The 27,524-nt window shown below is 50.5% G+C and overlaps 1 protein-coding gene across 1 annotated transcript; it reads left to right on the forward strand.

Moving 5' to 3' along the window:
- The first annotated feature begins 390 nt into the window (after nt 1-390).
- On the forward strand, nt 391-27,209 carry TMPRSS5 (transmembrane serine protease 5). The gene is made up of 13 exons (XM_058544743.1): nt 391-458; nt 3,269-3,392; nt 3,772-3,870; nt 4,421-4,546; nt 5,620-5,755; nt 6,102-6,215; nt 7,558-7,601; nt 8,328-8,490; nt 9,483-9,661; nt 11,383-11,481; nt 11,955-12,097; nt 12,324-12,476; nt 27,078-27,209. The coding sequence occupies exons 1-13, from the start codon at nt 456-458 to the stop codon at nt 27,207-27,209; spliced, it is 1,515 nt and encodes a 504-aa protein (XP_058400726.1). The 5' UTR covers nt 391-455.
- Nucleotides 27,210-27,524: the final 315 nt, after the last annotated feature.

Below are 27,524 nucleotides of genomic sequence, written 5' to 3' on the forward strand. Positions count from 1 at the left end.
TGTCAGCAGGAATGGGGAATCGTGCTAGCATGCATGGGGCACACTTTTTGGCACAAGAGACCTGGTTGCTAAGCAACAGTAGCTGGCCTCCCCTCCTCCTCATAACCTTTTTCTCTGTTTCTAAGCTTCCCGTTAGCAGATGGGAGGGGCTGAGGCTGCCCAGCCCAGCCCAGCCCTTGGCCCCCTTTCCTGCAACAAGGGGTCTATTCATGGTTTCTGAGCAGAGTTCATTGTCTCTCTGGCGTGTGTGTGTGTGTGTGTGTGTGTGTGTGTGTGTGCGCGCGCGCGCGCCTGTGTGTGTGTGGAGGGGGATGAGGGGAGGGACCATGTGTGAACTAGGGAGAGCTCACCCTACAGCCAAGCTGGCTGGGCTATTTAATCAGTGCTGATCCAGGAACAGGAGCAGAACCCTGGCTGGCGGACCCTGAGGCTTTACATCGGTGCCACTGTCCCATATGGTAAGGCTACATGTCTGTGCCATCTCCGATCTAGCTTCTGTCTCTCCCCCCTGCCCTTGGAATTCTAGGCTGGTGGAAAGAGTCTCCTCTGGCAGCTCTGGTGCAGGGGCTAGGTCCTAGAGGGGGCCCTGTGTGACCAACCTCTTGGTTTTTAACCCATGGATTATCTTTTATTTTCCTCTCTTGTCCCCCATATGCTTTGCACAGGGCAGTGCTTAACAAATCGTTATTACATTGAACTCTTACTCAAAAGGAGGGCCAAAAGACCCTATGCCATTAAAAACCATTTTTCTAGGCTACCCCATGAGCTTGGACAGGTTTTGAGATGGGGCAGCACCTGAGGTGAGGCCAATTTGTCCAGAGGCTGAACCTAAAGCCAGGCTCCCTTGATACTGAGACAGGAGGAAAGGCTGGGCATGTCCCGGAATTCTCTCAAGACTGAGCTCTGCCTCTCTGCTCAGAGGCACATCAGCTCAAGAGAAACCATATCCCCAGTGAAGAAACCCAGACCTCACCCCTGTTGCCACTTCTCTGCCTTCTTATGGGTGCTTGACTGGCTCTCTCGAGCCTGCTGTTCTTCAGTCTCACTGCCTCTGCCCTATGAGCCTCATTTCTAGGCACAAGAAGAAGTGTGTATGGTTTGGTGCAAGCCATGACCCCTGTTTCTTATGGAGAAGCAAGGCCTGCTGGTGGTGGGAGGTCCAGCCCTACAGATCCCAGGCTGGGATTGGTGTAGGAGATGGGAAGTAGGAGTGGTATATAGTGAAGGTTGGGCTGCTGCCTCATTTGTGAGCTGAACCAGCATGGGTGCTCACACGTCTAGTGGAGTGATTTTCAGGGTGATTTAGAGGCAACTGACTAGGGCGAGTCTGACAAAGGCCTTCCTTCTCCCAGCCAGAGAGTCTGGAAAGCCAGTTCAATGGGGCACAAAGGCAGGATGAGGAGGGTTTTACTGTGAAAAGAACATTCCACATGATGCATGAAAATCCCATCTAAGCCAACAATGTTTTAGAATCAGTGTTTCAGGTTTTTATGATCTTTGGGTACAACTCTATGTGTTGACAGGGAAAGGTGGTCTGCAGGAGGGATGAGAGTCACTTCAACTTTAAGGCGTCTTATCTACTCTACTGGATAATAAATTCCTTGAAGAAAGAATTCATAGCTTATACATATTTCTTATTAATATTATTATTATACCTAATATTTGCATTGTACTTTATAGAACCCTTTCAATCACATAGTCTTATTTAGCCTGCCTGCCTTCCTTCTTTCATTCCTACCTTCCTTCCATTCTTTTACTCAATGTGCATTAATTGAATTCCCACTCTGTGCTAGGCCTTGAGCTAGGCCCTGATGCCTAGACCAGTGAGAAAGGACAGAGAGAAATAAATGAACATAATATAGGGCCACAATAAGTGCTCTATGGGTTGAAGAAAGCTTCATGGAGAAGCGACATCTAAGCTGAGTCTTGAAGGGTCTGCTATGTGGGGGAAGGGACTACAGGTGCAGAGTCTCCATGGTGTGAGGGTGCATAAAGGCACTGAGGACTGGCAAGTGTGTCAGTATGTCCCTGAGTTCCTCTGTGGAGGGGTCAGTGCTGGCAGAGAAGGATGGAGAGGTGAGGAAGGGCCAAGATCCTAGAGGATTTTGTGAGCCATGCCATGGAGCTTTGGATTTTTCCTGAAGGCTACAAAGATTCGTTGAGTATTTTAAAGATGAGGTTAAGTTGCTCATATTCGCATTTCAGAAAAATTGCTCTGGCGTGGAGAATGAACGGAGGGAGACAGGAACTAGAGGGGGGAGATTACTCGTTCGGAAGAAGGGGTTATCACTCTTATTTTATAAATGAGAAAATCGAATTTTGGAGAAATGGTGAGTGGTCAGGTTCACATAGCAGGCTGTAGACCTAGCTTTGAACTGCTAGTCCAGGGTTTTTCCCAAGATCTTATTTTCCATTATTCTTCTTTATGGCACATGAACTTCAGGCAAATGTGTCACTTTCTCTGTTCTATGCTTTCTTACCCCCATGCTTTTGCCTGGGCAAATTCAATCCTTTTTGCCTGGACTACCCAACGCCCATATACGTCAGTTCAAACCCTATTCATCCATGAGGGCCTGTCTCAGAGGCTACCTCTTCTACGAGGTCTTCCTTGATCTCCCCAGTGTGAAGTAAGCTCTGCTTCTTCTGAATGCCAATGGTAGAAAGAAAAGTTAACTGAACTTTTCTTCTGTCACTTAACATGTATTGCTTTGTTTACATGGCTTGTCTTTAGGACTTAACTGCAAATTCTTTGAGGTAGTAGTGGTGGAGGTCCATGTTGATTTATCTTGAACTCCATACCATATCCCCCATTGTGGCCTGTCCACTTGGGCTAAATAATACTGAATGAATGGACGGTGTACTGCGGAGGGGCACGTCTTCCTCCAGATAGGAGGGAATGGAGGAGGGTGGGATCTTGAGGCCTGAGGAGGGATATTGAGGGATTCAGCGGATGCCTTCATAGCTCGTGGGAGCAAGGTGAGGGGGTGGTGAAGAGCGTGGGCTTTGGAGCCGGCCCAGTCTGGATTCAAGGCTCTGTTCTGGCACTTACTGGCTGTGTGAGAGTAAGGTGGGTGGGGTTAGGGGCTCTAGGAGAGCAGAGAGGGCCTGGAGGGGAATCTATGGGAATACACAGGGAGTCCCCAAGATGAAGAAAGGCTTGCAAGCAGCAGTGAGGGCACGGCCGAGGTTAGAGAGTGGGGATTTGTGGTGGGCTGTGGCCTCTCTCCTTGGTGTGGGAATCCTGAGTGACTGACAACTATTTCCCCAGAGCCTGATGCTGGATGGCCAAGCTCCCACGGAGGCTCAGTATGCAGAGAAGGCCCCAGGACCCGGGATCTTCAGAGCAGAACCGGGAGACCCACTACAGAGGCCCGAGGCCCAGCAGCAACCCAGTAGGCCAGACTGGGCCATAGGGGAATGACAGGGTGGCGGCAGTGAAGGGATAATCTTCCTACATCCCCCAGATTATCTTCTCCCTCAGACCTTCCTTGGGTCAGCCCCAAATTATGGATGGCGAGAGGCTGCCTCACTATTTATACCAGACCTACTTTTGCTCTGTTTCCCATTTTGGGGATTGAATGGGCTCTTTGGGCTTCAGAGATCAGGGCCCTGCCCCCCACCGAGATGGAGCAGGGGGAGCTAGGCAGGCACAGTGGTGCCAACTCCTGCTGCAGCTCACTGGCTGCCTGGCCCCTTGGTGGTGCCCCTTGGTGGGGTGAGGCTGGCAGGCAGGAGCAGGGCACCTAGACACTCCTCTGCCCTCCCCCACAGTCTCTCCGGCAGGACTCTGGTACTCCAGGCGCCGTGCCTGTGTGGTGCTGGGAGCCCTCGGGCTGCTGGCTGGTGCCAGTGTCGGCTCATGGCTTCTAGGTCAGTGCTGGGACTTCAGTGGTCTGGGGAGGGACAAAGAATGGGATCTGGGGGATGCTGGAAGGGAGGAACAGGTGCTGAGCAGGTGTTAAAGGCAGATGGGATGAGCTTTTTTCTCATCCACTCTGAGTAGACAACATGAGGAGAAGGTATGAAATTGCAGTAGGAGGGATTTAGGCTCCACATAGGAAGAAGAACATTTTAGTCTTATAGTGAGAAGCGTAAGGTCCTTTAATAGATATCCAGGGAGGACCCAGTCAAACTTTTTCTAGAAATCTTTCCCAGTCAGAAAGAGAGAGAGAGAGAGACAGAGACAGAGACAGAGACAGAGAGAGACAGAGAGACAGAGAACGAGAGAGCTATGCCACTCCTCTGTGTGTTCGGTGGGGACCAGCCTAAGGCAGGGTGGTTGATGAGGAGTCCCCAGGTGGCTGCTTTCATCTCCCTCTGCCACAGGTGTCTTGTTCTGCCCCTTGGCCGCCTCCTATGGGAATCCCTCCCTTCCCCAGCCTCTTCTCTGTGACCCTCTCCTTGCCCTTGTCCCCTGAAGTGCTGTATCTGTGGCCAGCTGCCTCTCAGCCTGTTCCCGGGAACTTGCAGGATGAGGAGATGACTTTGAACTGCTCAGAGGCCAGCGGCAGCGAGGAAGCCCTCCTCCCCTCGCTTCCCAAAACAGGTGGGCCACACCCCCAAGACTATGAGACTCCTTCCCAGCCCAGGGATCCTTCTCAGCTCTGGGATCCCTGCTTCTGCCAGGGGGCAAGAAGACCCAAACGAAGGGCCATGACACTGCCATCTATCTGTGTCTCCTCCTCTGGTGTAAGGGTGGTGACACAGTCCAGTCTTGCAGGGCTGACCTCTGATTTAGGGCTTTCAGCATTCCCTGGGGACTGTCTTGATCTCTAGCTGGGGCAGGGCCAGGAGCCCAGGCGACTTGCCGTTTGGGGCAGAGTGAGCTGCAGCACGGAGGAAGAGGAGACAGGTGTGTGTGGGGAGCCAGCGTGTGAGCAGCAGGGGTCTTTGCCCAGTGGCCACCCAGAGGACTGGGAACATCACTCCACGTTATCTCCCCCTTCCCCTCACATTGTCCTCTCCCCTCCAGGTAACAGTCGAGGATGAGAAGATATGATGCTGCCAAGGCTGGGGTTAGAATCAGTTACAGATGAGCATAAGCTTGGGGCCCACCTTAGGTGTGGGACTCGGGGCACATTACTTTGAGTTTCCATTTCCTTCTCTATGAAATGGAAATAGAAATATTTACTGCATAAAGCTGTAAGGATAATGTGAGCTGAGGTACAGAAGTGCTTAGCACAGAGCCTGGAAAAAGCAGACGCTCAATAAATGGTAACCATCACTAGTATTGTCACAAGATTTGAGATCAGAGGCCCTGGACTTAGTCCTGGATTCATTACTGTGGATTCTGTGATCTTGGACAAGTCACTTAACGTCCGTGCCTTAGTATTCCCTCTGCAGAATGGGGAGGGTGGTAATCCTCAGCCCACAGGGCTGCCGTGACAGGGAGTGATGGAGCCCGTTTAAAAGCACTTGGTTAAAACACAAAACTGAAATGCTGCACGAATAGGACTTATTTTGTTTTCAGAACTGGCCTGACACCCTGGGGAACAGGGATCCTGACATTGGGTGACCCAGCTGCTATCATTAAGGCCTCTTCAAGTCCCACAGTGGCCAGGTTCAGTTCCCCTGCCCACCCCGCCCCACCACCCCACAGCAGGTAGGATGTGGTTTCAGTATCTTTCAGAATAAACGCCGAGTGCTACTTGCTGGAAGTACAGGTGAGGGCCCCGCCAGACTGGCTCCTGGTCTGCCACGAGGGCTGGAGCTCTGCCCTGGGGGTGCGGATCTGCCGCAGCCTTGGGCACCTCAGGTAACTGGGGCCAGAGCTGGGGCCTGGGGAAGGTGGAGGGCTGTGGGTGGGAGAAGGGGAGTTGGAGACCTCTGTCTGCCTGTTACCATCAAAGTACTCGGGAAATGGCAAGAAATCATTTTGGCCATCTCCTGGCCTCTGGGCACGATGCCTCCCCAGCCTGTTTCTCTCCTCTCTCATCCCAGCTTTTTAACAAATATAAATCCCAGAAGAGGTCATTGTCAAAGTCCAGCTCAGTCACTACTGGTGTAATATCTCATGCACAGTCCAGTTATAATTAACCACCATCTCTCACGCTGCCACTTAAAGCCAATTTCCTCCTGTTCTATGCCCTTCTTCTGCCAAGACTCACTCACCACAAGGGAGTGAACCTGTCTGACATCAAGCTCAACAGCTCCCAGAAGTTTGCTCAGCTCTCTCCTAGCCTGGGAGGCCTCCTGGAGGAGGTGTGGCAGCCAAGGTAGGGCTTCCGAGGAGGTTGAGTGGGGTCCCTTACTTCCTGGTGAACTGTCCAGCAAAAATCTTGGAGGTGTAAGACAGGAGGACAGAGAAGAACATTTCCCAATCAGAAATTACATACTTGGTTCGCATGAGCCCTGCCCAGCAAAGTTTCACATATGTCCTCTTATTTGCCCCTCACAAGAACTGCAACTGCAGGATTGGTTCTTATTGTCACAGGATTTGAAATGGCACTCTTATTCCCATTTTACAGGTGGGGAAACTGAGGCTCAATGAGGTAAAGGGGCTTGTCCAAGGTCACAGAACTAATAAGTGGTCAAACCAAGTCTTGAAACCAGGCTCCTGTCTCTAAACTAAGCACTGTCTCAGCCCTGCCACACTTTATTTAGATAATTCTGGTATCTCAGGAGAGAGATGGTTGACTTGTTCTGGCTAAAAACTGCGTGGGGCCTGGAGACCCTCCAGAGACGAGGGATCTGAGATGGAGCAGGCCCTTCCCCAAATCATGGGGGAGGGTACTAGCAGAGAGGGTCTTTGCCTTGCCTGGGTTTCCTCAAGCTTTCCAGCAGCCTACTGAGCTGGCTGGCCAGGCATCCCATCACCACTCTAAAGCCCTCTCTTCCTTGCACCACTATTCCTGTCTGAACCGTTCTCTCAAGCCCCTCCTATCCAGCTCCTGTCCAGTGAGGGGCCCTCATGGGAACGTGGCTACAGAAGGGGAGGCTCGGAATGCTTCCCTGTCTTAGATACCCGAATGGGCAATGGGAAATAGGGATGGGGCTGACTCTGCCAGGAGAGCTGGGAGGGCTGTGGGTTTGAGAAACTAGAAGAAACTAGGAGAATCCAGACACTGGACTTCTGGGGGCAAGAGGTGAGTAAAGAAAGAGAAGAGGGCTTTGGTCCAAAAGGAATTGAGGTTTATGCTAAGAAAGAGGAGGGGAAGAGGAGAGCAAGGATATGAATCTTCAGGTTCCGGGCAAAGGGCTTGGGATAGAGAATAGACTAAGCCAGGAAGGAGCACAGGGCGAAGAGCCCTGTTGATTCATTCACCCGCTTATCCCCTCATCCATCCAATACACAGGAGCCCTTAGTGGGAACAGCTGGACTTCCTTACCTATAAATACTTGATTTGTAACATTGGGTCCTGCCCAAATTGATCCTCAAGGACCAGGAAGTCCTGCTGGTGCCCTGGGTCGGCTGGGCAGAGTGTGCACTGCTGTCCCGGAGACCTGTTATGAGGAGGGACCTAGGGGCTTGGGTGGGGGCAACCAATAACTACCCCCCTCCTCCATGCCCCCGGGTGGGCTGCCGCTCAGCTTCTTTCTGGTGCCTCTGTTTTGCAGGGACAACTGCTCTTCTGGCCAGATTGTTTCCCTCAAATGCTCTGGTGAGTCATGTCTTGGGTCCAGGAAGGTGGCGGTGGGTGGAAGCGGTATCCCCGCTGCCCTGAGTGTGGAAGAGCCCCATAGAGAGGCTCAGCTGGGGCTGGGGTGGAGTTCCTTGCCCCCTTGCCCATCTGCCTGCCAGGCCCCTTTTTGCAGACACAGTTCTTCCCAAACAGAGCCCTGTCTAAGGCTCTGTCATGTCCCCCACCAGCCACTGGTCTGGGCGGATGACCTCCTTGCTTTGCTACCTGACACTACCTGGCTTGACCTCTGACACTCGCTCCCCGTTTCTTATAGAGAGCCCCAAAGATGGAATTACTGTTGGCTGTTAACCGGTTAGCAGCTTCAGGAAACTAAGGAAAGTGGTGAAGTGGGGGCCAAATGGGAGACAGTGTGTGGAGTTCCTTTCCTCTGTCTTCCCGTTCATCTATCCATCTCTTCATCTGTCCTTCCATGCATCCATCCACACACCAACATTTTGACCCCTCCTACGGGATAGGCATTTTGTTAGGTACTGGGGCTCCATAGATAATGCGAGCGCAGTCCCTGAGCTCACAGCCTGATGGGGCAGGCAGGTGTGTAATCAACATTTGTACCTTCCCGTCCCTCACACTTAGGACCAGGAGTAATAGATGAGAGCTGTCCACGCTGGACCACCCTGAGAGTTAGGACCGTGCTGACATCTGCTTCTCTTTCTTTCCATCTCACTGGTTCTTCTCTGTTTGCAGAGTGTGGGGCAAGGCCCCTGGCTTCCCGGATAGTCAGTGGGCAGGCTGTGGCTCCTGGGCGCTGGCCGTGGCAGGCCAGCGTGGCCCTGGGCTCCTGGCACACGTGTGGGGGCTCCGTGCTGGCACCACACTGGGTGGCGACAGCTGCACACTGCATGCACAGGCAGGTCTCGGGCTGCTGGGGAGGAGGGGGCCCTGTCGTCTTTTCTGTTTGGCCGTTGGTATGTCTTGTATAAAACGTCCATGTCCAACTGTCTGCTTCCCTATCTCCGCTCCGAGTGGGTACAGGTGGTGTTTGTGAAATTCTCCCTGTTCGGCGCCAGGAACAGCTCTGCAGGAACAGCAGTAATCATACGAATATCAGTTCTTTATATTTGTTCGGTTTTTAAGTTTTTAAAATGCTTTCACATTCACAGCCCTCTGTGCTTCTTACTGTTTATCACCACGGTAATTAAGTCATTTCCATGTCATTATTTGTTTAATGTCTTCCTTCTCCTCTAGACTGGGAGCCCCGTGGAAGCAGGGACTCTCAGTCTTGTTTCCCACTGAATCCCTTTGTTGGTTTTCCCAATGCCTTGTCCCCATGGCCTAGAATAGTCCTGGAATATAGTAGGTGCTTAATAAATGCTAGTTGGAGCAATGAAGGAATGAACAATGAGTAAGCGAGCTCTTTGGCCCTCTTCTCTCGGTGGCTGGCAGGGCAGGTAGTGTAGTCCTCATTTTACAATGGGGAAACTGAGGCTGGGAGTGGGGAAGTGCCTCCCCACGATCACACACAGTAAGTGGAGAGACGGGACTGATGGAAGTTTTTCTGACTTGGGTTAGAGTTATGATATCACATAAGGCCCTTTGATGTTCACTGTCAAACTTGGAGGGAGTGATTTACAGGAGAGAGGAGTGGTGGGTGCAGATGACCACTAGTGTCTCACTTCTCTATCCATCAGTACTTGAGCATTTATTAAGCATCTACTGCATGCCCAGTGTCTTGCCAGCTGCTGGGGGGTACTAAGAGACATGGATTCTGGGAGATTGCAGCCTGGTGATGGGGATCCCCACTAATAGCCTCTGTGACCAGCTTCCTCCACCCGCCACCTCACTTATGTTGACCTCGTCTGCCCCTTCCTTCCCCGGGCTCAGCATGGCTCCTGTGTGCAGTTTCAGACTCTTCCGCCTGTCCAGCTGGCGGGTCCACGCAGGGCTGGTCAGCCACAGCATGGTCAGGCCTCACCAGGGGTCTGTGGTGGAAAGGGTCATCACCCACCCTCTCTACAGCGCCCAGAATCACGACTACGACGTCGCCCTCCTGAGGCTCCGGACCCCGCTCAACTTCTCAGGTGAGGTGCTGGCCCTGGGTGAGCAGGCTGCAGGCCGTGGTGGGAGAGGAGCAGCACCGGGAGGGCCGAGAGGCAAGCTGAGTTCTACAAGTTCCTCCTAGTGATGTAAGCCTGAAAACATTCAGTTCCTTTGGTGACGGTCCTCAACTTTGGCATCACCTGGACCTCAAGTCGCACCAAGTCCTCTACATGCTCTTTTGAGGACAAAGATTCCTGCCCTTTTCACAGCTGGGCTGCAAGTGGGATTTGCCTCGTGTCCCAAGCAGAGCTTCACAGTTGCTCATCTACTACCAGGCTGCCCCACCCCTGTCCCCGGGCTGGTCCCAGGTCCCAGCCACCTTGTGGCAGGTTACAGTTAGTAAGACTTCTCTTATTTTCCTGAATATTCTTTCACTCAATCCTCATACCAACTCTGACAGGTAGATGAGGCAGGTGTGTACAGATAAGGACACTGAAGTTTAGTGAGGGAAGTGACTCTCTTCAAGTTCATGCGGGAAATAGTTCCTGAGTCTGGTGCCCTGACTCCAGGGCTGGGGCTTCTCCTCCACAGCATCTGACCTAGAAGGGCAGCTCCTCAACATGCACATGTACATGCATACTCACCGACAAACACTTACACTCACAGAAACACACACGTGCACTCACACACTCACCACAACCCACACTCACGCAATGCTCACACAAGTACACATGCACACTCCCTCCTACGCACAATACTCTCACACCATACGCATTCATGCACACTCACTCTCATGCACACATGCTCACACAGTACATACTCATGTATACACACTCACAAACACAGTCATGCACACTCGTGCATACACTCACACACACTCAGCACTCCTTCCTCCGGCTACGTGTAGCCTTGGGTTTCTGGACAACAGTTGTTGCTATATAGCTTTCACAAATGTTATCATATACGGGCACCCTCTGAACTGTTCAACAGTTAATATTCCTGGATCGACTTAAATATATTTAAAAGGGAAACTTTACATTGCTACCTAACTGGAGAACCCATATTACTTACAGTAAATAGAGAATAACCACCAAAATACACCAAATGTAAACCAAACGGTGTTCAATTTCTAGTTAGGTGCCGTCCTCTGCAGAACTGCTGCATGCAGACCTGCTCTCTCTGTGTTTAGACGGAGGCGGGCAGGCATTAAGAGAGGTGCAGGGGAGCACTAGATGGCATCTTCCTCCCTGATGCAGTTAGAGGCACTGAAGGAGAACTGACAGGATATACTTTCTCCCCAAGTGAAGCAGTGTTTATTTAGTCTATGTACTACCTAAGGTCATGTTTGGGCTCTACCCGTAGGACGTGTGACACACTTTGGGAAACAATGCCCCAAGAGGGTCCAAACCCTGGGGAAAACCCAAAATGGGTCCTCATTAGGAGGAGTTAGGTACAAACACCCAGAAGCAATTTCATTCTCCCACAGTCCCCGGGTGGGGGGTGTGCAGTGTGTACACCATCCAACCTAGAGGGTGCTATGCACACTGCACTCTACACATTGTCCTCCGTGTGCACGGCGACCCCCAAAGTGGTACAGTGCGTGACCCACACAGCCTAACAGGAGGCCTGGCTGGGGGAGGACAAGAACCAGAACTGTTTGAGAAGGGGATGAGGAGGATCTGCCAGCCCTGGTCCTCCGCCCAGGCTTGGGGAAAGGGAAGCTGAGCCTGAGTGGGGCCCAGGACCGCGTGCCTCTCTACAGACACCGTGGGCGCTGTGTGCCTGCCGACCAAGGAGCAGGATTTTCCCAGGGGCTCGCAGTGCTGGGTGTCTGGCTGGGGCCACACCGACCCCAGCCACAGTGAGTCAGCTCCCTGGGCCCTGGGTGCAAAGGGGCGTGGGGGTGGGAGAGGCATCCTTCCAAGGTGAGGCAACTCCACTTCCCCTGGCACATGGCAGTGCCAGCCCCCTTTTCCATCGCACTTGGCCAGGCCAGGGGCCCCAGTCTCCAACTGCCTGGGTATTTCTGAGAGAACAACCCCTGAGTCTTCCCTAAACCTAGGCCGTTTACCCCCACTCCCCTTGTGCCAAGAGTGCCATGGCCTCTGCATTTGGGATGGATGTGTGAGTTCTACTCCTCTTCACTCCCAGCCCCCAGGTCTGCCAGATCCCTGCCTCCTTGCCCAGGGTCCACACTTCCCACCCCGGGCTTCCCTCTTGGTGTCTCTGGGGTCTCTAACCACCTCCCCTCTTGCTTCTGTGCCTTCCTGGGCCTTGCTTTGTGCCCTGCAGCCCTGCTCTGTGTTCCTCCATCTCCGTATCTGCCTCCCACAGCCCACAGCTCGGACACACTGCAGGACATGGTGGTGCCCCTGCTCAGCACCCAGCTCTGCAACAGCTCTTGTGTGTACAGTGGGGCCCTCACCCCCCGCATGCTGTGTGCCGGCTACCTGGATGGGAGGGCAGATGCATGCCAGGTGTGGCGGCAAGAGGGCCCTGGTGGAGGGTGGGGGCACGGGGGCTTGCTGTGGCTTGGCCCCTGGTCTGAGTGGCCTTTCCAGGAGGGATGAGGCAAGACTGGATCCACGCTGGAAGCAGGAGGGGACTGAAATGGAAGTTCCCTTCCCTGGGGAGGTCTGGTGCCCCTCTGCTAGGAAGGACTAACTGCCTGTTTCTCTGTGTCTCTGTGCCTGGATTCCTCAGGGGGATAGCGGGGGCCCCCTGGTGTGTGAGGACGGGGACACGTGGCGCCTGGTGGGGGTGGTCAGCTGGGGCCATGGCTGCGCAGAGCCCAATCACCCCGGCGTCTACGCCAAGGTCTCCGAGTTCCTGGACTGGATCCAGGACACAGCATGGGTAAGTGTGGGCACAGGAGTGTGGGGGGGTTTGTAAAGAACCCCTCCTTCGGAAACTATGAACCTCACCCCTTAGGCCTGGGCCCTGAGAGGGGGCTAGGGAATGTTCCCCAGAGTGGGAGGAGGAAGAAGTAATGCTTATAATGTTGAATCTGTTGGATTTCTATCCATTTAAGCATTAACTAGGAAAGAGTAGACTTGAGTATTTTGGCACAGATCTGCCATTTACTATGTGACCTTTGGCAATTTCCTAACTTGGTAAACCTCAGTTGCCTGGTAATAGCCATCGTGGCTACCTCATATGCTACTGTGAGGATTAAATGAGGTAAGACCTCATATAAGGCCTGCACAGTGCTAGGCTTAACATGAGCAATCCCCATGTTATTTGTGTGTTTATTTATGACCATCATTCCTGCCTGCATTCTCTGCGTTATGGAGACAGCTCAGCATTTAACAGTTTGCGTTCAGCAACTAATTAATTCTTGTGTGACACTGGGCAAGCCACTCAACTTCATCCATTCAGTGGGAGGACCAAGTGAGATAATGTGTATAAAAACACGTTTTTTTGTATGAAGGACTTTTTAAATGCAAGACTTGATCGTGAAAAGCATCCTTCTGCAAGGTTGGGCACAGGGTGGGTGGTAGATAATAAAAGTTAGAGTTTACAGGGGACATGTGCATCCATCGTCTCATTCAAACCTTACAAAAAACCTAGAGCAGCAGATATTTTTAGCCCCATTTGATAGAAGTGGAAATGAAGGTTCTGAATGGTTAAGGGATTTACTAAAATGAAAGTTACTCTGCTAGTGCTTGGTGGAGCCACGCTGTGGATCCAGCTCCTCTCTTTTCCAGCACAGGGCTCCCTCCCCAAGTCCTGTTGTTTCCTCCATCTCACTGCACGGCAGCTTCATGTTTCCTGGGGTCTCTGGCAGGTCCACTAGATGGAGGAGATGCAGAAGGCATGGATCTCCTATCACTGCACAAGAGACAGTCACCACCCACGGGCCAGCCTCCGGGCCACAGGGCCTCTCCCCTTGGGCCCTGATTTCCAGTCCCTCTATCTCACCAGAGAGCCTCGTTGAGAGGAGAGATGCTGGGGCTGGGTCGGGAAGGTGGGGGAGCTGAAGGGTGCTGGGGAGGAGCTGGAGAGGAAGAGGATGCCGGCAGTAGCTGGGAGCCTGCCTTTCTGCCCTCTTTCTTCCCCAGGCCCTTTGTGCATCTTTTGGGAGGATGCTCAGGGATACACTGGGCCTGCTTTCTCCCTGTGCTCTCAGGTGGGGGAAGTGTCTCCCTAGAGGAACCCCGGCTTGGAGGCTTCTGGGCAGATGGGGTCAAGGCTGGGCCAGCCCAGATTAAGCCCATGGAGTCAGGATCCTCCCCATTCTCCAGTCAGTCTTACATACTTCCTGTTCTCACCTCGGCTCTGGCTGGCCCTGCTGGGGCAGGGGTCACTGTAAAAACACTCTGGTTGGCGTTGGAATAGGGTGTTGGTTTTAAAACGACAGTTCTGTGAACTGGTCCAGGATTTCTGTTATTAAAGTGAAGTGATGTGTGGTCTTGGTCCAGTTGTCTCTCATTCTCTCTCTCTCTCACACACACACATTAGGGGTAGACTTACAAATTTCCTCCCATACATGTTTCTTAAAGCTCTGGCACTGACTCCTGCTCATCTCTCTAGAATTTTGGCAGATACTCATTTATTGGTTATATCTACATGTTGTGATCTGCAACAAAGAGCCCCAGCCGCCCAGGTGCTCTGATGTTGCAGGTCTGAGAACCACTAACATCAACGCTCTCTCAAGGAGGGTCTGGCTTCCCCATAAGACCCATCTCTCCTTTTTAGCTCTTGTTTCAGAACTGGGCCTTCTGGCTTGGGGAGATTACTTTCTGAGTTTATGCCTGGTTAGCATTTTCCTGGTGAAGCTTCTCCCCCACTCTCTCCTCTTTAGCAATTAAGATGCAATTGGCATCTTGTTTCTAAAAACTGCAATGAATTTTTTATGGTGCTTACCCAAGGAAATGCAATTAGAGTTTAGCAATAACACAACTTTTTCAGGAGTTTATCAGCATTTTGTTTTTGAGGGGTGGTACAAATGAATATTCATTCCTGGAGGGTCTGCTCCCTTTACATGAAGTGCACTAAAAAATAAGGGCCTCAGTTCACTGTTGCTTTATTACCTGAGGAAGAGGTTGCTGAGAGTTTGCTGTCAAATTGCAGAAGTGGCGTGGAGAGGCCCTGGCAGGTGGCAAATAGTCTCACCCTGTGTTCTTAGAGCCCAGACCTCCAGCCTCCTCCTGAGGTCAGCATTTCCTACCCAACTCTGGTAGGTCCCACCTCCAGAGGCAGTTTCAGGGCCGCCGATCCCCCCGGGCAGGGAGGAATTCCCTGAAAATCTATCAACTCTGATCTTTTTTGTGTTCTCGTGTCAACCATTAGCATTTGCTTATTTAAAGGGAGGTTTTTATTTATCACAGTCGCTATGACCTGTTAATAATCAGTAACATTTGAATACTACTTTACAGTTTATCAACCCTGCTCACATGTGGTATCTCATTTAAATCTCACAACAGCCATGTGGTGAAGATATTATTATTGTGCCCATTTTACAGGCAAGAACATTAGTTCAGAAAGATTGAGTTCCCCAAGACCAGCCAGCTAGTAATTGCCAGAGCCAGGATGTGAACGCTGGGTCTTTTTACTCCCAATTCACATCACTGTTTTGCACGTGGATGAACAAGATGGTCCAATATTGCACAGAAGTGTGGAATTGGAAGGTCCTTGATCACCTGGGTTAGTCACCTGCCTACAGTAATGCATTGCCATCCCTACTTTTTATAGGTGAGATAACCGAAACCCAGGAAGTTAAGTGGCTCCCGCCAGAAATCTTTCTTACAGATTTCCAGTTCTCCACGAGATTCATGGTCTAACGTAAAAGTTACAAATGAGTATCTTCTAAAGGAGGACAATAAAGAGAACCCTAATTGGAGAACTTGTTAATAGCGATTCCCTGTTTACCTGTAGAAGCTCCCGGTATCTTTGCCAGGCTACCAGTCAGATCTACAGAGTCACAGGCTCTCACCTGTCCTTCCTTTGTCAGCACCTGCTAATCCAGCCCTTTGGAAAGTGAGGAGAAAGAGCCCTGGGCCGGCTTTGCTCTCCTGGGCCAGCTGCTGGAATGCAGGGGTGGAGATGGGGGCAAGGAAGGCTGGGAAGATTCAGGTCCAGAAGGATTTTAATGAGGACAAGCTGAGTTCCCAGCTGTGTTAAGCTTTGTAGGGAATTTGGAGGTAGAGAAGCCGACTACCTTATTGAAGCAATGAGACTTTTTTTGCAATAAATTATTAGTGGCCAGCCAGGCAGGAAGCTGCATGGTGAGGCAGTAATTGCTCAGGAAGCTCCAAGGGCCTGTTGTTGAATAAGTCAGGGCATTTCTGTGTGCAGGAAACCTGTGCTTGCCTCCCTGGAGATTCAGCCTCCCACCTGCCTGGGCAGAGCTTGTGAGCCTCCTGGGACCTCCCAAGAAGGTTGCTCCTGGCTGCCGTGCCCAGGGCGGAGCCCTGCACTCATCTCTTCCTTCTCTGTGCTTTTGGGGTCTGGAGGGTTCAGTGGAGTGCGGGCTCTTTCATCTTGTTAGACCTTCTGTGGAGTCCTGCTTTTCCTGGAAGGGTTGCAGCCAACAAGGGGGCAGCCCTGCCATTCCTCGGGAACATTTCTTAGGCTCTTTCCTGCATTTTATTTTTGGAGGTGCTGGGTTCACCCACAATAGGACAAAACTGGAAATGCTATAAATGCTAAAAGCTGGTACAGTAGCTGTCAGGATATGGTTTTCCTGAGTCTCTCCATTGTTTTTTCTCTCTCTCCTCTGCCTTTTCCTGGCGGTGCACTTAGGCCCCTCCTGGCTACTCAAAAGAGAACCCACCCTGGGTCTGGATCCCTCCTTACCTCCCTACTCAGACACACCAGAATGTACTCTTTGGGTTTGCCTCACCCTTGGGACTCTGCTTCCTGCTAAGTTGTTTGGAGCCCAGTGTCGTTAATGGCTCTTTAAACTGGGCCTTAAATGTCTCCCTCTCTAGGGAGCTTTCTAGTGCTGAGTGAGGAGTAGCTTGCTACTCCTGAGGGTGAGGCTGGTCTTTCTTACACATTCCAAGGCCAGAAAAGGGAGAGGAGGAGCAGGCAGTCACCCTCTGCAGATTTCCAGCCCCTTGGAGGCCCCAGAGCAGAGCTGTCCAGGGGAATCTGCTGGAGGGTTTTCATCTGGATTTGGTACTGGGGTGGACCAAGCTGGGGACTCAGAGTGAAGAAAGGAGTCCCGGCTCCGGAAGGCACCTATCTCCCGCTAACGTGCCTCTCCCAAAACAACTTGTGGTCTCCAGGAGGGCAGGGGATTTCACAGGGCTGGGCTTATCTTCTGAGCTTCCTCCCTTCCAAGGACCCTCTGGCTGTGGCATCTGATGGTGGAGAGTCCCTTCTGGGTCTCTGACCCAGAGAGAGAATGTGCTGCCCTGAGCTGGTGACTCAGCCTTCCTGGAATTTGGCCTCCTACCTGTCAAATAAGGGGTCGGAGTGAGGTGGTCTTCATGGATCTGCCTTGTCAGGCCAGCTTTGACTCAAACCTCCATTGCCTCTGGTGACACCTACCCCACAGCTTCCGGTTTGCACACGCATGGAGGGGAGCCTGTTCTCTGGGACAGATCTAAAGGAACAAGCTTGCTCTGGTGTCTCAGGCCCACACCAGGATAGCACTCACAGCTACTCTCGTCGAGGCCTCCCTCTGGGTGCCTGGGAGGATGAAGCACCAGGCAAAATATTTTAAAGCCATCTTTCCCCTTGTCCTCCTGCCCAGTGTGTACCCTGGCGAAGGGGTCAAGGACAAGTTAAGCCCTTGACCTGGCACCATTCTCAGGTGCTCCTTCCCCACACCCCAGGCTCGGTGTGGGGCCTCATGGGCCCCAGCCTCCTAAAGACAGTGAGGGAATTTCTTCCCTACTGTGAATACAACAGACACTTTCTTTCTGCCTACTTTCCCTTGACAGCTCCTAAACTGGCCACAGAACCACCTCCGCTCTCCAGCCTTTCACCACACATGAGGCGGAATCGTAAGGAAAGTTTTCGGCTAGTGGAACTATTAACCAGCAACTTGAGTCCAAGCCGTCTCTGTCCTGCGCCATGTGCCAGGCTCAGAGGGGGCAGAGCCTTTCCCATGGCCCCTCAGTTAGGGTGACCCCGCCTTCCCAGTTTGTCCAGGACTGTCTCGGTTTTAACTGGGAAAGCCCCGTGTCTTGGGAAACCCCTCCGTCCTGGGCACACCGGGAGAGTAGGTCATGCTAAGTCAACTGCCTCTCTTCTGTATAAAAGGGGCTTTGCAAAATCCAGTGCCCCTTGGCCTCCTCAGTCCCCCTGCAGTCTGATTGGGCTTAAAGGAAGGCTTCCCTGGTGGCCAGAGTTGGAGGAGAAGGTTCCCGGGAATTCTCAAGGTCTGGACTGTTTTGCAAAGGCCGCAACGCCAGTAATGCTGCCTTGGCCCTGAGGCCCTGAGAGTGAGAGTCCTTCCTTCCACAGAGTCTGCAGCGGACCTGGCTGCCCCCTCTTTTCCATTGTGGCTCCTCAGATGGCAGCCAGGGCAGCTGTACCTCACCTTGCCTAGTGTTTTTGAGGACACTGCTTGGCCCTCCCAGGCCTGGAAGCTCTCCTGCACTTTAGGGGAGGCTGGGAAGGTGAGGCAGATGTAGTGCTGCTCCATGAATATTAATTCCCCAGTTTCCCCAGGTCTCACTGGTCTGGCACAGGGCTCAGCGTGTGACGGGTGCTCACTGAGCCCACTCAGGAGGAGAGAAGGGGAGCTGTTGCCCCCATGGGAGCTGGGTGGGTCTCTTCTCCTGGCCTCTGCCTTCCAGAGGGGATCAGCGAGGAGCACAGAAGAGACTTCCAGACTGCTAGAGGCTGCAGGGATTTTGTGGGGTTTGTTTTTCCTCAGCACTGTCTGTAGCGGTGAGGGCATGAATAAAAGAGTGAGGAAGATTTACTTTTCGCACAGCTTGGCAGTCACCCTGTGTTTGTACAGCAGATCCAGGCAAGGAGGGGCTGGAGCAGGTGGGGGCGATACTGGAACTTGGAGAAAGTCAGACCCTTGCACAGTCTTTCTGCAAGGATCCTGGGGTGGAGCTGAAGCTGAGGCCAGGAGGGGTGTATTTATGTCAATTCTCCAACCACCAGGGACCAGAGTGTCTCCTCCACTCTCCTACCTTCCTCCTGCATGGACTGTTAGCAGGCAGCTTGGATCTGAGAATCTCTAAACCCAGGGGCCCGTAGTGGGCCGACAGGGCGTGCTGCCAATGGGGACTCCAAAAGAAAAGGCCCCAGGCTGGGCTTGTCTGTCACTCATGGCCCTGATAATGGGTACAATCAAAGAAATGACTTTTTCATGGCCTCTCCTGGCCTGGGGCTGGGTGGGCAGGGCTTGGCCTGGGACTTGGAACCTTTGAGCTGAAAGTAACCTAGAATAGGGCCCAGCGTTACCTCCACATGTATGTCCAAGGCTATAAAACCCACGTCTTGGTGATATTGTACTGTTCCTGGGGCCACCAAAAGATGGGCTACTTTTTGTATATGTAATGGGCCAAAGTGGTGCTGGGAGGTAGCAGAAGAAGAGAGGAAAGACAGGGACTCAGAGTGACCCCCTAGTGACACTGCGAGGTGATATGATCCATATTGTGAGTGTGTCTGTGTGCCTGAGTGTGTCTGTGTCTGAGTGTATGTGTCTGTATGTACGAATGTGTGTGTATGTGTATTTGTGTGTATCTGTTTGGGTCTGTGTGTGTGTTTTTGTGTGCGTGTCTGTGTCTATATTGGTGTGTATACGTGTGTGTGTGTGTGTGCGTGTTCTATGGGAAACTTGAAGGGCCTGGGGGAAGAGAAGTATAAGGAGTGTGGGGTAAGGCTCTACAAAATTTCTCTGCTAGCCCTTAGAAGAAAGATCTGATTCTGGCCAGTTTCCACACTTAGGCCCTCCCCCCACCACATTTAGCTGCCCCCTTCATGGACAATGTCAGGGAAACTCTCATACAGAGTACTATACTTCTTCCTCACCACAAATCTGCTCATCTTCTGGGGTGACCATGCTAATTCTCCCCCCACACACTCATACACTGCCTCAACACTTTACTCTGGCAGGCATGGTCATAAATTACTAGAAAGAATTAGTCACGATGGTTATACACAAGAACTACAGACCTGTAGTAGCTTGTGTGTGTGCACGTGTATGTGCGTGCGTGTGTTCGTGTGTATGTTTGTGTGTGTGGTCATTACCCCACAGGGTCTTCTGAATCTTGAGTCACCCTCTCAAGAATGCTTCCCCCAGACCCACTTTAACATTTGTTTGGTTTGGGGCAGGAACGTGGGTGGAAGGCTGCATCCATATGTCTACATATATAAAAATTACACATCAAATTAGCAAATTGTTAAATTAAAAATGTTCTCTCCTCTTGCCATGGCAAGTATATCTTCTTAAGGATGTAGGGGGCCAGATTCAAATTTAGGAGGGTTGAACCCTTGGATTCTCTCCTGGAGCATGGCAAGATGGGGAAAGCCGGCTCGTGGCCACCTTTCTTCCCACCCCATGATCCGTCCCCTCCCACACAGGGCCTTGTGGGCAGCCATGTGGGCACCAATCCTGCTTAGGGGTGTGCACACCAGTGAGGTCTGCTCTCGGGGAAAGAGGCCTGTGCAGCCTCACGGCCACATGAATTCCAGGGTCTAGAAGGGGCATACGAGCTCTGGGTGGGCACGTTACCTTAGCCCTGTGAGCTTCTTCCCTTGGGGAGAGTCTGATCAAAAAGGGCCAGGACAGCAGGGCCAGGACTAGAGTGAGGCAAGGGAGGCGTGGCTCTCAGGACCACACAGGGCAGGCTGGATCCTGCTTCAGCCCGGTCCTGGCCCTGCGGGACAGGGTCCTATAAAGGGAGCAGCCCAGAGCAGGGAGGGCTTCTCTTGTCTGGTCTCCATGGGAGTTGAAATGTACTCCAGCCCATCAGTCGAGACAGAGGTAAGATGACAGAAGGAGACTTTCTCTCCTGTGCCCTCCACTCCTCTACAGGACTGTAAAGCACCCCTGGCCACATTTCACGGAGCTCCACTTCCCATCAGTCCAGCCTCTCTGGCCGTCCGTGGGCTCATGCTCAGTGGAAAAATCCCCAGAGAGATTTCTTATGATTCCCACTCACGTGGCCTTTCAGAAATTAATTGAGATAAACATGGAGAAAAACTCTAGTATACAAATACATTGTACTCGAGAACTCATTCACAGAACAGAATTCAATGAAAACTTAAGATGAGTCAAAACTAATTAGAAAAATGGGTGTGTAGGGTCAAGGAAAGGCTGTGGGAGAGGAGCTGGAATACACATCTGTATGCATTTTGGAGAGATCTGGATTAAACTTGTTGTGGACTGAATTGTGTCCCCCCCAAATGCATGTGTTGAAGCCCTATCCCCCATTGTAACTGTATTTGGAGATGAGGCCTTTAGGGAGGTAATTAAGGTAAATGAGATCTTAAGAGTGGGGCCCTAGTCTGATAGGACTGGCGTACTTATAAGAAGAGGAAGAGACACCAGAGCACTCTCTCTTTCCTCGTGAGCACAGAGAAGAGGCCACGTGAGGACACCCCGAGAAGGCAGCCATCTGCAAGCCAGGAGGGGAGTTCTCACCAGAAACTGACCCTGATGGTACCGTGATCTTGGACTTCCAGCCTCCAGAATTGTGAGAAGTAGATTTCTGTTCTTTAAGCCACCCAGTCTGTAGTATTCTCTATGGCACCCCTAGCAGACTAATATAAAACTAAATCACCATAGAAGACACTCCTAAAATAGCAGAATAAATACAAGAGCAAGCCAGGGTGTTCCAGCCCGATGTAGAGCCCGTTGCTCAGGTATTCATTGCCCCGTGTGTGGGAAACATTTAGGGGATGCTAGGCGGGGAGGAGACAAGAGTGCTGGTCCAGGAGCCCAGAAGTCAGAGTTCTAATCTGACCTCTATCGCTTGTTAATGTGCCCAGCTGTCACTAGACTTTGCTGAGTTTCTATTTTCTCCTCTATATAATGGGACTAATAATACATATTCTGCATAACTCACAGAGTAGATGGGAAGACCAAGTACAATTAAATAACGAGAGGGCTTTGGAGATTGGGTAGGGCTAGGCAAAGGTAAAAGCGTATTGTTTCAACCTGTATTGGCAAATCTGCCAATTGTCATGTTTATCCCATCAAATCCCATTTATTGAATGTGTCCTTGGTATCCATCTAAGCCTTGAGCACCCAGAACTGAATAAAGTAACACTGCCTTCCAGGAATTCATGATCTGGTTGGAGATAGACACTAAAAACTGGCTATATTTATTGTTTGCTGAAAGAGCACAAATATAGAATATTTTGAAAGAGTTTGATACAATTACTTTACAATCATTTAAAGGTAGATGCTTGTTGCTGAGAAAGAATTGATGTGGTAAATGTAGAAATTTCCCACCTACTATCAGCATGTAAGGTTTTAAGAAAACCAACGGAGGCAAATGATGTTTTGATTGTAACCTCAGCAGTATGGTTTCCACATCAACCTATTTGTGCAGAGTAAAAAGCCCAAGACTACACGCTGCCTCGCAAAATTTGCAATATGGCTAGCTTTGATTGAATCATGTTTTAATAGAAAAGATTAAGGTTCCGCCCCAACCACAGGGCCCTGCCAAAGTGTGCGTGCTCTCACACACGTACACACAAACACAATGGAAGGTAAAGAGGGGCCCTTAGAAGGGTCAGATGAAGCTCTCCTTGGAATCCTGGGTTCTAACCCTGGCCCATCACTTTACGTCTCTGGGTCTCAGTTTCCTCATCTGTATAATAGGAGTAATACTGCCTCACGAGTTTTATTGTCATGAAACTGACATGAGATCTAAGGTATTATTCTCTTAAAAGAGCAAGGGGCAGAGTCTTTGCACAGGTAGTCCAGAACATAGCTTATCTGGAAGGGCTTCTTCCGTGCTTCCAGGAGGTGGGCAGGCACGACACGAGAGGCTGTGTTTAGCTTTCTGTCTGCCTTGTCAGGACAGTCACCAGGGAGGACCCAGTCCTTCCGGATCTCTCCTGCTGGCCTCTGACCATCCCTTCCTCCCTCCCTTCTGTCCTCCTTTCTCACCTCTTCCCCTTTCTCCTCCCCCCACCTTCCTTGTTGTTATGGAATACCTGTTGTGTGCCAGAACGTAGAGATAAATATCTCACTATTGCAGTAGAGGCTCGCAGTCACATGGGGAACTGGGAGCTGTACAGTGATCATTTCAGCACAGGGCGAGGTATGAGGTACGACAGGAGCACGGACCAGGCATGGGGCTGGCAAAGGAGATTCTGCTTGAGTTGGGCCTCGACTGATGACTGTCAGAACTGAGTTGGGGCAGGGGCGAGGGGATGTGGCTAGGAGGGGAAGAGAGAATGAGGGCATTTTGGGCCAAGGGAACAGCATGACATACATGACATTTCCTGGGAAACAGCAAGTAGTTTTGTGCAAGTAGTTTTATGATTGAGGACCTGGAGCAGAGTCTGACGCCAAGTGAATATGTGGGAGCCAAGCCAAGGGGTCCTCACGTTGTCTTATGGGAAATGGCAGAAGGCACTGAAAGTGTTAAAGCAGGAGAGAGTCCCAGTCATGTGTAATGAGTATATGAGTGTATAATGGAGAGATTATTCCAGGAGAGGTGTGCAGGAGGGGCACTGGCATACCATTATAACCATTAGTGTAAGGTTTCAAACTTCTGTTAAAGTTAAAATCTTTATTTGGAACCCTTAAATGTATGAGATAAAAGCAACATTTTATTATTATACATTTATTTCATCATTCCAAATTGGCAATACACATTTAGTGTAAAATCAATGTGAATGTTGTTTTTATGAGCATAGGAAGTTGAAGTCAAGGGCTATGCACCAAATTGCAGAGTTATGTCAGTTTCAGGACCCAGTTTGTTTCCAGATTTTGGTTTTGGTTGCATAGCACCAAGAAATCCTGACGTATACAGTTAAGTAGTTGCTAATAGCAATGGGTTTTTCATAGCTTGACTATAAGTCTAAGGACACTCTTTAATTAAAGGGGGAAAATTTTATTCAGAGGCCTGCATAAAATGAGTTAATTTTGTATCCTAAATTAATGGGCTGGTGGCCTCCATGTACCAAAATTGAGTATATAACACATTTTCATTATGATTTAAATGGTTAAAATATATCTTAGCTTGGGCTACCATAACAAAATAGCATTGACTAGGTGGCTTAAACAACAGACATTTATTTTCTCACAGTCTTGGAGGCCGGAAAGTCCCAAGATCAAGGTCTAGCCGCTTTGGTTTCTAGTGAGGCCTCCCTTCCTGGCTTGCAGATGGCCACCTTTTCACTGTGTCCTCACATGATGGAGAAAGAATGCTCCGGTCTCTTTTCCTCTTCTTGTAAGGACATCAATCCCGTCATGAAGGCCCCACTCTCACGACCTCATCTAAACCTAATTACCTGCTAAAGGCCCCATCTCCAAATACCACTACATTGGGGATTGGGGCTTCAGCACATGAATTTTGGAGGTACACAAACATTCAGTCCATAACAGTTGCATGAACAAGAAATCCTGATTTTGACAATTAAGTAGTTGCAGATAGCAATAGGTTTTTCACAGCTTGACTTTTAGTTTCAGGATATTCTCTAGGGAAAACTTGATTCAGAGACCTATATAAAAATGAGTTATTTTGGTATCCTAAGTAAATGGGCTGGTGGTCTCCATGTACCAAAACTGGCTATCTAACACATTTTTATTATGGTTTAGATAGTTAAAATATATTTTAAACAAAACAAATCAAATATTTGAGAAACTGCAAGGCACATACAGAAACTGAAGATATTCTAGCCCTGAGAGTGAAGGGTATTATGTGAATTATTTGTGTTGGGCATTCACCGGGGGAGAGCAGCTGGCCCTCACCATAGCTGGAGGTGGACAATTAGGGTTGCATTAATACGCACTTCTTCAGTGTGGGTGTTCAGAGGCAATTCTCTCAAAACTGGCAGGAGTGGAGGGTGGGTGGCGACATTGGGTCCATCTTTCCTAGAGATAGCATGTGGCATTTGTATAGTCTTTTTTTTTTTTTTCGTGAGGAAGATCAGCCCCGAGCTAACATCCATGCCAATCCTCCTCTTTTTGCTAAGGAAGACTGGCCCTGAGCTAACATCTGTGCCAATCTTCCTCTACTTTATGTGGGACGCTGCCACAGCATGGCCTGACTAGCGGTGCATTGGTGCGCACCCGAGATCCGAACCTGGGCCGCCAGCAGCGGAGCGCGCGCACTTAACCACTAAGCCATGGGGCCAGCCCCTGTATGGTCTTGGTACCTGTCTGATCTATGATTTGTGGGCATTGAGAGAACCGTAGCAAAATGTCGGGATATGGAGAGACCTCACATGCATCTGAAAACTCCTACTTGCATACACTTATGGAGCTTCCACAAAGTACAAAAGCCCACCAAGAGGAGACCTACTATGTGCTGGGCACTTTTTGTGTACTTTACCAACACTTTTAATCTTTGCAACAACCCTATGAGATGATTGCTATTATTGTCTCCATTTTATAGGTGAGGAAATTGAGGCACAAAGAGGTTAAGCATCTTGCCCAAAGTTACACAGCAAGTAAGTGGCAGAGCTAGGATTTGAATCCAGAGCCTGGCTCTAGAGCCTGCATGCCTAATCACTATGTTCTCTTGTGCCTCTTCAAGGTAAGAATTCACATTAGACCCCTGAAGTCAAATACGTATGTTTTAATTGGGAATGAACATTGCATCTGTCCCTTAATTTTTTCCAATAATGTCCTCAGTGCTAGTCGTAGAATGTGGGTTCTTCTGATGATGTTCAAGAGGGGGTTTCAGCAGAAATTGTGCAATATGCAGTGCAGGTGGGGAGAGGGGCTCAACACATGTGTGAACTTTTTTGAAATGTACTCTTTGGAGCTGGGCTTGAGGCCTCCCTGGTCTGGATTCATGATGCTATCAGGAAGTGTCAGGTGGCATGAAGTCAGTAAACTGTCCTAGGGGTCTGTGAGCCAGGCAGCCTCTGCTTCTCTTTTAATCACAGGATCCAAGATACCAAGTGGGTGGAACAGATCTGGTTCAAAAAGGGTGATGGGATGGATGCTGAGGCTGTGGAGGAGGTGTGGTCCTGGCTCCTGAATCCTCTTCAGACCCACCCTTTTCTGGCCTTGGTCTTTCTAAGTAAAGAAAAGCAGCTCATTAAGCCTCCATGGAAGGTAGGAGGTTGAAAATCATAAGAGAAGACTGGAATGAAAGTGAATCTGCAAAGCAGCTAAATTGATAGGAAACAGCAGGGTGGGGGCAGCCATCGCAAGACCAGTCTATTAAGGGAAGGCCGCCAGAGGCAGGGCTGGATTTTCTCAAGAATGAATGCTAAGCCGAGCAGACTGAGTAAATGAAGACGCGTCAGTCAGGGCCGCACAGATTGGCAGGGCAGCACGCTCTGGAGTCAGTCATGGTCGGGCTGGCAGCTGCCCCATTTGCAGGGCTCAGAGCGGCCACCAACCTTGAAGTTGGAAAGAATTTATTCCAGGATTAACAAAAGGAATCTCCTGCTGGGAGCAATTTTATGGAGCTTGTTATCTGGTGTTCACACCAGAGAATGAAAATAGCATCAAGGAAAGATTTAATGAGTTCTTGGAGAGTCGAGAGCAAAAGTCCTATTAAGGGGAGCCATGGGGGTGCAGGGAGGCTGCCTGACCTTGTGGGGTCCCCACTGTGAAGTTCAGCAGCCTCCTGCGACCCCTGGTGCCACTCCTTCCCAAAGTGAACATAAGTCATGTTTGCCAATGACCCTCAAGGGCTTCTGCTCAGGTTCCAGCATGCTGAACCCACCTCCAGGGTTAGTCTGAGCATCAGGCCCAGAGGTCTGGTACCCCTTACTCACAGCCCACAAACTTCAAGGTGTCAGCTCCCCAGGGTAATGCTGAACTTAGGCCTCTCCACAAGTGAGCAAGTGGTTCCAACCTGAGAATGGCTCTGAGAATGAGAATGTGTCTCCTTTCCATGTGGCCAAACGTTTGCCCCTAGCTCAGAAGAGCAGGGAGGGAACTGTGCTTTTGGGACACATCCTTTGTATCAGACACTGAGCCAGGCACGTCAACTACATTGGTTCACTGAATGTTTACAAAAACCCTGCTGGGGGGTAGTCTGTTCCTCTCTGTGTAAATGGGGAAACTGAGGTTCAGAGAGCTTAAGTAACTCACCCAAGTTCACACAACTGGTGAGGGATAGGGACAGGGTTCAAGTACACATTTTTGGGGGAGTTCCCAAATCTACGATCTTTGCACTACCCCTGCCTATTGAGTGGAAGACAAGAAGCTTACCCTTTCCCTGAAGCCCAGGAGCAGGTGGCGCAGTGTCTCCCAGCAGGGCTCAGGCCAAAATGTTCCCCACGGGACTTAGAGGTTCTCAGTTCTTGCCTGATCTTGGGCAAGTTATTTGACCTTTCTGACCCTCAGTTTCCAACACAGATAAAGTGGGAATACTACATCCCCTTTCCCCTTTGCAGGGTTGTGAATATAAGATGGAAACAAATGTGCAGAAGCACTTTGTGACTGTCAAGGACACGTTTGGTGATAGAATAATCAGTGTTAAACTGCCCAGTGAGTTCACTTTCCTGTTCCCCAATATGCACCACTAGGGATCTCTAGCAGAATGTTGGTCTTCAAACATTCTGGGCTTGAACTGATGAAGACCTCACTATTCAGCCAAGAGGAAAGTCATCTGTAATTCTTTTCAGAGTCTCGTGGTCATGAGGAAGAATAGGGGAAAAACCATCTAAGAGGCTAAATTTTCTTTTGTGCCAGTGCAAGAGAGGAAGTAAGTGATTTTTTGATTCAAGGCCTGGGCAGCCAGCCAAGCTCCAGGGAACAATGGAGGTGCCCAGACTCGAGGGGAGGGCAGACCCGGGATGAGGATGGCAGCTCTAGCCAGAATCCCAGGCATGTCAAGTCTT

The sequence above is a fragment of the Diceros bicornis genome, chromosome 7 (assembly GCF_020826845.1).
Source record: "Diceros bicornis minor isolate mBicDic1 chromosome 7, mDicBic1.mat.cur, whole genome shotgun sequence".
In the NCBI taxonomy this organism is placed as follows: Eukaryota; Metazoa; Chordata; class Mammalia; order Perissodactyla; family Rhinocerotidae; genus Diceros; species Diceros bicornis.